Source organism: Rhineura floridana, chromosome 3 (genome assembly GCF_030035675.1).
Source record: "Rhineura floridana isolate rRhiFlo1 chromosome 3, rRhiFlo1.hap2, whole genome shotgun sequence".
Lineage (NCBI taxonomy): Eukaryota > Metazoa > Chordata > Lepidosauria > Squamata > Rhineuridae > Rhineura > Rhineura floridana.
Genome location: NC_084482.1, coordinates 2434308 through 2445611, shown reverse-complemented (window position 1 = coordinate 2445611; position 11304 = coordinate 2434308). Strand labels below are relative to the sequence as shown.

Here is an 11304-nt window from a genome sequence, read left to right as displayed (position 1 = left end):
TTGGCCACTTCACTGCTCACTCCCAATTCTAGGTCGTTAATGAACAAGTTGAAAAGTACAGGTCCCAATACGGATCCTTGAGGGACTCCACTTTCTACAGCCCTCCATTGGGAGAACTGTCTGTTTATTCCTACTCTCTGCTTTCTGCTTCTTAACCAATTCCTTATCCACAAAAGGACCTCTCCTCTTATTCCATGACTGCTAAGCTTCCTCAGAAGTCTTTGGTGAGGTACCTTGTCAAATGCTTTTTGAAAGTCTAAGTACACTATGACCAGTGGTTCACCTCTATCTGTATGCTTGTTGACACTCTCAAAGAATTCTAATAGGTTACTGAGACAGGACTTTCCCTTGAAGAAACCATGCTGGCTCTGCTTCAGCAAGGCTTGTTCTTCTATGTGCTTAGTTAATCTAGCTTTAATCATACTTTCTACCAGTTTTCCAGGGACAGAAGTTAAGCTAACTGGCCTGTAATTTCCGGGATCCCCTCTGGATCCCTTTTTGAAGATTGGCGTTACATTTGCCACTTTCCAGTCCTCAAGCACAGAGGAGGACCCGAGGGACAAGTTACATATTTTAGTTAGCAGATCAGCAATTTCACCTTTGAGTTCTTTGAGAACTCTCAGGTGGATGCCATTCGGGCCTGGTGATTTGTCAGTTTTTATATTGTCCATTAAGCCTAGAACTTCCTCTCTCGTTACTACTATTTGTCTCAGTTCCTCAGAATCCCTTCCTGCAAATGTTAGTTCAGGTTCAGGGATCTGCCCTATATCTTCCACTGTGAAGACAGATGCAAAGAATTCATTTAGCTTCTCTGCAATCTCCTTATCGTTCTTTAGTACACCTTTGACTCCCTTATCATCCAAGGGTCCAATCGCCTCCCTAGATGGTCTCCTGCTTTGAATGTATTTATAGAATTTTTTGTTGTTGGTTTTTATGTTCTTAGCAATGTGCTCCTCAAATTCTTTTTTAGCATCCCTTATTGTCTTCTTGCATTTCTTTTGCCAGAGTTTGTGTTCATTTTTATTTTCTTCATTCGGATAAGACTTCCATTTTCTGAAGGAAGACTTTTTGCCTCTAGGAGCTTCCTTGACTTTGCTCGTTAACCATGCTGGCATCTTCTTGGCCCTGGCGGTACCTTTTCTGATCTGCGGTATGCACTCCAGTTGAGCTTCTAATATAGTGTTTTTAAACAACTTCCAAGCATTTTTGAGTGATGTGACCCTCTGGACTTTGTTTTTCAGCTTTCTTTTTACCAATCCCCTCATTTTTGTGAAGTTTCCTCTTTTGAAGTCAAATGTGACCGTGTTGGATTTTCTTGGCAATTGGCCATTTACATGTATGTTTAATTTAATAGCACTATGGTCACTGCTCCCAATCGGTTCCACAACACTTACATCTCGCACCAGGTCCCGGTCCCCACTGAGGATTAAGTCCAGGGTTGCCGTCCCTCTGGTCGGTTCCATGACCAACTGCCAGAGCACATTCTAACATTTTCTTTTCCGATTAAGTCTTTTAAATATATTTTACTTTTGAGTGTATTGAATAAAAGGTCCATACATTTTGGCTGCCTCCCCAAAACAGTGTGAGGTCAGAGAAAAATCCTGTGCTTCCTTCCTCAGTTTCAGACTCGGATACGGGAGGGGAGACTGTTCTTGGTATCATGCCGTATGGAAGTACAGTGCAAAAGCAAGTCCCAGCCCTTGTCTCCAGCTTGAAATTGAGGAGGAAGGCTGGAGATTGTTGCTTTGGTGCCTCAGAAGTGCAGTGCAGTGCCAAAATAAACTAGAGGTTTCCTCCCACCCTTGGTGCTGTGATCAACACAGCAGCCACACTGAGCACCTCCATAAGACAACTGTGGGGATGGTCCCCAACTTTTTTCTGGCTTCAAGATTTAGAGCAGCCTTCCCCAACCTGGTGCCCTACAAATCTTTTTGGCTGGCGCTGATGGGAGTTTTAGTCCAAACCATCTGGAGGGCACCAGGTTAAGCAAAGGATGGCAGAGAGTGATACAAAAGCTAATCTCGCCTACTGGAGGGTGGCAGAACATTAACCAAGGTGAGTGAAATTGTGATACTGGTTGCATTATTTTAAAGCATACAGATGAAAGCAATTAGCAAACAAAGGAACAAAAATGTGTACAATTCAGCCAAAGATGCAGTTTCAAGTCTCACTGATATCAATGGTTAAGCTAATAGTACTTAAGTGCTTAAGATTGGCTGGATCGTGTCATCTGTGTTATTAACTACAGTACTTGCCATCACTCCAGGGCTTTTCCAATCTGTCAAATAAATCTTTCGATGTTTCACTGTATAACTGACAGAACTGCAGAAATGAATACTCTGAGTTAATACAGCACTTTGTAGACAATAAAATTATTCAGCGCAGTGTAAATACACTATAGAATTATAAACAAGCATCTGCAGTGGTTACAAGAATAAGAATTTACACTTTTACAAATTACTTTATATTTGCAATTCCTGATCTGAAAAATACATTGATCTGAGGTTATCCCCCCAGAATACTTTACTGTGGAATAAAATGTGTGGAAGGATCAGCCACTTTTATGAGCAAGCTATGAGAGAATTTCTGGGTTCCAAAAGCAATCATTTTTGAAGCTTTGTTAAAGGGTCAAGGTGAGGAAAGCAGTAAAATGTAACTAGTGTGTTACACTGAACATCAGAAAGCAGCAGATAGGGGACAGAGGGAATCCTTTTTACTCAAAAGAAATCATGACACACAAGTGTGAGTATACCAGGCTTGTTTCTAGGAACAGTTAAAAACCTCAAAGCTCAGTCTGGAATTTTTGTTTCTTGATTCAAAACTGAATCAAGCCTCATGCAGATTTTCAAATCCTATACACAATGGGGGATTGGGATCCATGCTAGCCTGCTGGGTCCTGCCTGACATTTACACTGGACTCCATGTTTGCATAGAATCCTACATGTGACAATACCGCTGTGCATAGGCCCCAAAATATACAATCTATACACTTCAATTTTGTAGTCCAACATGACAGCATCAAGTCTAACACATTAACATCAGGCAGGAACACTGGGGAGGGCTGGCTGACTTGCTGGCACAATCCAGCTTCCCTGCTTCACACAGACATGAGGTCTTGACTTCTAGTCCAACTCTGTCAATTTAATGCTGCTGAAACATCAGCAAGAATCAACTCTTGCTGCTACAAACATTACCTGGACCAGGTTAGCTTTGTAACAGAGTGGCTTCCACCAATGTCATTAATGATAAGACAATCCAAATACAAAACAGGAAAACTGCTAGGATATGAGCCAAAGCTTCATAAGGCAGAGCTGAAAAATAAAGCCTCTCTCTTAACCCAGGAATACAATATCATGCACAGAACAGCCCATCTAGTTTCTTGTGTGAAAGGAAACTTTCTCCACCAACTGAAATTCTGCAGTGTTTAGAAATTTGTAGGCCCACCCAGCTCAACTAATGTATGGTTGCTCTCCGCCACACGCACAGGTGTACAAGTCGTAGCTAAGACTTGCTGGAGTGGCCTGGCTCTTTTGTGGTTTCCACTTTGGGGGCCTTCAGCACACTCAGTTTCTTGGGTAGTGTAGCACTGGCCTTCATCACCACCTCATGCTCAATCTTTTTACGGATGCCGACCTCCAGGTTCTGTGGAGAAAGAGGCTTATTAAAAGGCAAGATGACAACTGAGCAGGTATACACCTGAAATGTTCCAATTTTCTGGCACGCCATTGCAGCTTTAATATAGAGGAAGTCTCTTGGGGGGGTGTGGATTTAGTATTTCAGGTTGTTTAGGGCAGGGATGGGGAACCTGTGGCCCTCCAGATGCCTTTAGTATCCTATTCCTATCAACCCCGACCAGCATACTATGATCAGGGTTTATGGCAGTTGCAGTCCATCAGCATCTGGAGGGTGACAGGTTCCCCATTCCTGGTTTAGGGAATTTATATACCACCCTTCATCAAAAATGATCCCAGGGCTCATACAATACAAGCAGCATAAAACAACAACAAAACAATGTAATGATCAGAATAGCAGACTGAGTTCTAAAGCACCTATAAGGCCCGGAAGAATAAAAAGGTTTTTTGGTTGGAGCTTAATAGATAAAGCTCTCCCCATGATCACCAACAACCTTACTTCAAGTACAATGTATTGCAAGAGTCTAAGTGAGAAGCTACTAGGGCATAGATAACTGTGACCAGGCTATCACTGTCCCTGAGGCTACAGTTAAGAGTATTAATCTAAGCTGGTAAAAAAAAATGCTCCATGCCACTGAAGACAATGGATGATTGGCATGTGGGCCAAAGATGGTCTGCTCACATAACACAAACCTCAAAAGGGGATCTCTGCTGTTGCTGTCTCCAGAGTGGCATGGAGGGGGTGGGTGGGAGCAGCTCACCTTTTTCAGTTTCTGCTGCTGGATCACACAAGCCTTCTTGGGAGCAATTATGCGGCCTATGAAGACAGCCAACACAAAGTATTCAAACAGCTAAACAACCCAGAGTTATGTGCAACACAAAGTAAATAAATTATCTTTTGCAACTAAATATCCCAGGAAGAAGCTGTACAGTAGATATGGGCACACAGGAAAAAAATGCCTATCATATATAATTGTCTCTTGCTTAGCTGGGTAAACTTCTCTTGGGCTAGATATATGTTACCAACTCGCTGTCAATACTTGGACAGCTGCATTTGACAACACACTCTATGTGGGACTGCTCTTGAGACTGGTGCAGAAGCCACAGCTGTGCAGAACGCTGCAGCCTGGGTGCTATATGGAGAGTCTGGCTGTTTGCGCATTACACCTGTATTAAGCCAACTGCATTGGCTGCCTGTTAGCTTCAAAAAGCAGGGAAATTGGGCAGCTATAGTGAATGCACCAGGGGAGCAGGAGACCTGAACTCCTCTCTGAGATATTGGACTGCCCTACAAATTGGTCAAAATGCAAACACCATTTGGATTGGTCTTTCACAGTCCAATCCACTTCCTGTGTAGCATGGAAGAATTTGGTAACATGTGCCTCTGAGCATATGGTGAGTGGTGGCAACACCTGCAATCAGCCCAAATAATAGAAAGAAGACATGTGCTGTGCTGATCTTGTTTTAGCAGGGAGGAAGCAACATTATTAAGACAGTTGATATAGTTCAGATGGTCACTTTGAATATGTCTGATTTCTTTTGCAATTTTAGTGAAGTTTCCTATAGGAAATCATTTTCTTTTGTTTCTATTTCTGTGAATATGTGAAGTACAGCAACTCTTTGCAAAATTTATACTAAAAAAACTCCAAACATAATTGTGGAATAATGGCACTGACTTCTGCAGAATAGTCTCCAGTGGACCTCAGGAGTGTCTCAATTTGCACAAGATAAAACAGTGGGAGGTGAAATATATTCTAGCAAAATGCTAGGTGTGCTCTATGTTTTTAATTGACTGTGCCCACCTTGCCTTAAATGAAGTGTTATTACTTGTATGTTGTACACCGCCCAGGAAGCCATTGGCTAAGGGCGGTTTATAAATGAAATTAAATAAATAAATAAATAAATAAATAAGTGGTTTAAACATAGCAGGCTGAAAATATGCATCCTCTTTTTCCAACAGCTAGAGTCATTGCTGAAGTAGCAACATATTGGAATCAGTCTGATTTTTCATCAAACTGCAGGTCCAAATTCCACTGTTAATGCACCCAAAATAGAAATAGGACATAACCTCCAATTTGAAACACAAAAGGCTGTCTTCACCATCATATGACACTGACCAATAAAAAGGCTTTGAAATTAATAAAAATAAATTTGACACAGATTTCTGGGATGAATAATAAGGGAAATAAAATTTTCTAGTGTAGATTCTCTATAGAAACATTAATAACACAGGAAAGAAGCAAAGTAAGAAGAACACCAACAAACATACAAAACTATAATTCTCCATCTTTGGAGATGGCAGGTGTTGCCACCACTCACCATATGCTCAGAGGCACATGTTACCAAATTCTTCCATGCTACACAGGAAGTGGATTGGACTGTGAAAGACCAACCCAAATGGTGTTTGCATTTTGACCAATTTGTAGGGCGGTCCAGTATTATTTATTATTTATTTATTTAAAATATTTATACCCCGCCCTTTTTCCAGAGAACTCAGGAAGGCTTACAAGAATACTCATAAAAAAGATTAAAAGAGTAAATATACAAAATTAAAAACAATTAGAATGAATAAAATCAAGTACAATTAGTTAACCAATTCAATTAAAAGCTCGTCTAAAAAGGATCGTCTTCACCTTAGCATGGAAGGACAAAAGCAAGGATGCTAATCGCACTTCACTAGGGAGCGAATCCCACAATCTGGGGGCGGCCACCGAAAAAGCCATGTTCCGTGTCTTTGCAAGAAGAACTTGTGAAAAGGATGGAGTAGTGAGTAAGGCCTCACCGGAGGATCTTAGAGTCCGGGCAGGTTCATAGAGGGAGATACAGTCTAACAGATAGCCTGGACCTAAGCCGTATAAGGCTTTATAGGTCAAAACCAGCACTTTGAATTGTGCCCGGAAACATATTGGCAGCCAGTGGAGCTGGTACAGCAAAGGGGTTGTGTGTTCCCTGAGCCCGGCTCCAGTTAACATTCTGGTTGCAGCTCTTTGTACCAATTTAAGTTTCCGAGCAGTCTTCAGTGGCAGCCCTACGTACAGCGCGTTACAGTAGTCTAATCGGGATGTAACTAAGGCATGTGTTGTACACCGCCCTGAGAGCTTTCTGCTATAGGGCGGTCTAGAAATGTAATTAAATAAATAAAAATGTGTCACCATAGTCAAGTCTGATAGGTCAAGGAACGGGCGCAGTTGGCGAACTAATCTTAATTGAGCAAAGGCACTCCCGGCCACAGCAGAGACCTGGGCCTCCAGGCTCAGAGCTGAGTCCAGGAGTACCCCCAAACTGCGAACCTGCGATTTCAGGGGGAGTGTAACCCCATCCAGCACAAGTTGAATCCCTATTCCCTGATCCACCTTACGACTGACAAGGAGCACTTCTGTCTTGTCCGGATTTAATTTCAGCTTGTTCATCCCCATCCAGTCCATCACCGATACCAGGCATCGGTTCAGAACCTGGACAGCTTCCCTGGTATCATGAGGTGGAAAGGAGAAGTAGAGTTGGGTGTCATCCGCATATTGGTGGCACCGAACCCCAAAACTCCGGATAACCTCTCCCTGCGGTTTCATGTAGATGTTAAATAACATGGGGGATAGAATTGAACCTTGAGGGACCCCGTAGGTCAATGGCCAAGGGGTCGAGCAGGCATCCCCCATAACTACCTTCTGGGTTCGCCCCTCTAGGAAGGACTGAAGCCACCGTAACACAGTGCCTCCAAGTCCCATCCCAGAGAGGCGACCCAGGAGGATACCATGGTCGATGGTATCGAAAGCCGCTGAGAGATCCAGTAGAACTAACAGGGACACACTCCCCCTGTCCAGTTCCCTACGAAGGTCATCCACCAAGGCGACCAAAGCCGTCTCAGTTCCAAAACCGGGCCTGAAACCAGATTGGAATGGATCTAGATAGTCTGTGTCATCCAAAAAGCTCTGGAGCTGAGCGGCCACCACCCGTTCTATTATCTTGCCCAAAAAAGGAATATTGGAGACTGGGCGGTAGTTGCCTAATAGTGAGGGGTCCAGGGAGGGTTTTTCCAATAAAGGTCTTATCACTGCCTCCTTTAAACTAGGGGGCATTCTGCCTTGTTGTAAAGAGGCATTAATCACTTCCCTGGTCCACTCAATCAGTCCCCCTCTGGCATTTTTTATAAGCCAGGAAGGGCAAGGATCCAACATGCAGGTGGTCGGGCGCGCCTCTCCAAGGACTTTGTCCACATCTTTGGGTTGAACAAGCTGAAAAGAATCCATTTTAATTAAGCAAGCAAGGGCCAAGGTTACATCCACAGAGGCTGTATCAATTTTGGCGTCTAAGTCAGAGCGAATCTGAGCAACTTTATCCGCAAAATATTGCTCAAATTCATGACAGTGGGTTGCTGGGTGGTCAACATCAAATTCATGGGGGTCAGAATATAAGAGACCCCTGACCACTCGAAATAATTCCGCTGGGCGAGATCCCGCGGATGCAATGGAGACGGAGAAGAAGGATTTCCTCTGAGCCTGCACTGCTACGGTGTAGGTCTTTAAATAGGCTCTGGCCCGTGTTTGGTCAGATTCGCTCAGAGTTTTTCACCAATGTCGCTCTAGTCTCCATCTTTCGCGTTTCATCGCCATCAGCTCCTCGGTAAACCAAGGAGAAGACTTGGCTCCAAAGCGCGAACGGGGACGCTTAGGAGCGATTGTGTCCACAGCCCTGGTCATTGCCTCATTCCAGAGGTCAACCAGGGCTTCGACAGAATCACCTGCCGAGGTGACAGGAAAATCCCCAAGAGTCATCAGAAAACCATCTGGATCCATCAGTCTCCTGGGGCGGACCATTCTAATCGGTCCCCCACCCCTGCGGAGGTTATGAGTTCCAGTGAGTTTAAACTTAACCAGGAAGTGGTCTGTCCATGACAAAGGAACTGATACAAGTTCCTCCACACCAAGATCACCTACATCCCGTCCAATACAGAAAACAAGGTCCAACGTATGACCAGCAACATGCGTGGGGCCAGATATTATTTGAGACAGACCCATGGTTGTCATGGAGGCCATGAAATCCTGAGCCACTCCAGAAAGGGCAGTATCGGCATGGATATTGAAATCACCCAGCACTACAAGTCTAGGGGACTCCAACACCAAACCCGAGACTACCCTAGTAAGCTCAGGAAGGGAGACAGTTGGGCAGCGGGGTGGGCGGTACACCAACAGAATCCCTATTCTGTCTCGAGCACCCAACTTCAAATAAATGCATTCGAACCCTGAAGACTCTGGGAGAGGATGCCTGGTTAGGTAGATGGTATTTCGAAAAACCACTGCTACTCCACCTCCCCGTCCCCCAGGTCTAGGCTGCTGATGAACAGAGAAACCGGGAGGGCAGAGCTGGGAGAGATTAACCCCCCCAGCCTCATCCAACCAAGTCTCTGTAATACACACCAGGTCAGCATGCTCATCCAGAATCAGTTCCTGAATAGCATTAGATTTACCATTTACTGACCTGGCGTTCACAAGCAGTATTTTTAGCCCGGGGGAAGTGTCACCAAGACTATCCAGGTTATCTGGGTGGGGAGACAGCTTGGGGGTTACCAAAAACCTGCTGGGTTTCCCCTTAGCTCGGTTGAATAATTGTCTCCCAGGACCGTATCTCCCCCGCTCCTCCAAAACACTAATGGCCGCTCCCTGCACCCCCTCCCTTGATTCCTCATTGGTCCATATAGATGATTGTTTCCTCTTATTCATAGAAACTATTCGCAGTCAAGGTTTAGTCAATCGAGCCACTGAAACGGGACATGGGAAGGTTAAATCTAGTGAAGAGAAAGTATTATTAATCTCGGAAGATTCATCTGGGAGAGGTTCAACTTGTTCTAGACCAGGGTCCAAGCAGCATACATTTGATAGGTGTACTTGTTTAAAGTTTGAAGAAGAGCCTCCAAAGGTATAAGCCCTTTGAGGAGGAGCTTCTTTGTCATTATCCAAGTGCCCTACATCAGTCCAGAAAGATGGTAAACTAGAAGGAGCTGTCATAGTAGAGGAAGTAGCTGGGCAGACATTCTCACTAGGACCCTGAAGTGCATTAGAAAAATTGGAATTGACATCTGCTGTAGGCATAGCAACAGTGTCGTTACTGATTGCAGATAGTGCCAGATTTAATAAACGAAAATCCTCCCCCCATTTATCATTCTTCAGAGTCAGTGACTGAAATGGAGAACCCAATGGGCAAAAAACATCAAGTACAGAATCCAGAATCTCAGAGAGGAGTTCAGGTGTCCTGCTCCCCTGGTGCATTCACTATAGCTGCCCAATTTCCCTGCTTTTTGAAGTTTGATAGAATAGCTGTGGGCTATAGGTATGTTCTTAAACCGCAAGGTTTTTTGCCTATTAGTGAATATCTATATAGTTTTACATCACATTACTGTTAAGTTGCTTTAAGTTGCTTTAATTCCAAGTATTATTTTTGTTTTATTTTCTATCTATAACACCATTAAGCTTTGTGTAATAAACCAGTGTGTTCATTTCAGTTGCAGTTCCGACTTTGTGGTTTTTCTATGGTCTTCCTTATTCCACCAGGTTGGGCTAGGATTGAAGGATCCAATGAAGACTGATGCAGGCCAGAATTTGGTATGGTGTGCATGGGTCTTGATTAGATCCACTGATTAACTATGGGCCCTGACCTGCAGAATATAATCTGATGGCAATACAGCAGCGGGCCTTCTCCGTAATGGAGCATTCCCTTCTGAATGCTCTCCTCACTGTTATTTGGGAGACACCAACGCTGGGGGTGCTTGTTAAAAACACACCTCTTTTCACTGAGGCTTTTTCCTAACCATTAACTCTACTTCTAACATCTGTGGAATTTACAAAATTATTTCAATGTATCTTGCTATGTTGTAAACTGCTTTGAGATTGTTAATGGTAAGTGGTTTTAGTGGTAATAGGTAGCGAGTTTCAAGGCTGTGAGAATTTGAACCCCGGTCTCCCCAGACCTGGTCCAGTGCTGTAATCACTACATCATACTGGCACTCTCCATAAAATGGGAATATTGAGGACAGACGTAATTTCGTGATGCAGAACATCGCTCTGTAAACTAGAATAAGAAAAAAAAAACCCGAATGTAAAGTCCTCAGACTCCAGTTCCTCATCACGTGTTAGGACAGGTTTTTCTGTGCATCCGGGGGAATTCTTTTGAGCATGCACAAAATCCTCTGTCTTCAGAGCTGGAGGATAGACGTTAAGACTACCTACCAGGCTGACTTTTCTCTCTTTTTTTGTCAATCAAACCCTTTCCCCGCCGTACCTCCTTTGCGAGGCCCCCGGGCAACCGCCGCCTTCTTCCCCGCCGAGGCCGCCTTGCGTGCCTGAAACTTCTGCTTTCCCTGGGCCATTGATCTCCAGTTACCTCCGCTCTTCTTTCTCGGCTGCCTGCCTGACCCTGCTTTTCCTACACGGAAAGCGCAGAGAGAGAGAGAGAGAGAGAGAGAGAGAGAAACCTCAAGTGACGCCGAGAAGAATCAAACCCGGAAGTGCAAGCGCTACTCCCACTGCTGCGATGTAAAACAGCCCTGCGAAGGAGCGCGCGCACCCACCCGCAATGCTAGGTAGGCCGCGACTCACGTACGCCTCTTCACTGACGGTGGGAGCTAATACGCGACTGATTGCAAAGAAGAGCAGAGGGCGTGGTTTGTTATTAGGAAGGGGCG

The 11304-nt window shown here is 44.3% G+C and overlaps 1 protein-coding gene across 4 annotated transcripts; it reads right to left on the bottom strand.

The window, feature by feature from the left end:
• Nucleotides 1–2356: 2356 nt before the first annotated feature.
• C3H19orf53 (chromosome 3 C19orf53 homolog) lies at nucleotides 2357–11304 on the bottom strand. 4 transcript variants are annotated; one of them, XM_061613813.1, is made up of 4 exons: nucleotides 11219–11304; nucleotides 10902–11045; nucleotides 4394–4449; nucleotides 2357–3642 (listed from the first exon to the last, which is right to left on the bottom strand). In XM_061613813.1, exons 2-4 carry the CDS (start codon nucleotides 10987–10989, stop codon nucleotides 3502–3504), a joined length of 285 nt encoding a protein of 94 aa, XP_061469797.1. In that variant the 5' UTR covers nucleotides 10990–11045; nucleotides 11219–11304; the 3' UTR covers nucleotides 2357–3501. The 4 variants fall into 4 exon arrangements, with proteins under 4 accessions (XP_061469797.1, XP_061469796.1, XP_061469798.1 ...); XM_061613812.1 differs by having other exon boundaries at nucleotides 11191–11293; XM_061613814.1 differs by having other exon boundaries at nucleotides 11223–11289.

Coding starts and splice junctions, on each gene's coding strand:
- C3H19orf53 (XM_061613813.1), bottom strand. CDS start 10,989: ATGGCCCAGGGAAAGCAGAAGTTTCAGGCACGCAAGGCGGCCTCGGCG. Junction 4,450..10,901: donor CCGGGGGCCTCGCAAAGGAG/GTACGGCGGGGA, acceptor CTGTCTTCATAG/GCCGCATAATTGCTCCCAAG. Junction 3,643..4,393: donor AGCAGCAGAAACTGAAAAAG/GTGAGCTGCTCC, acceptor CTTTCTCCACAG/AACCTGGAGGTCGGCATCCG.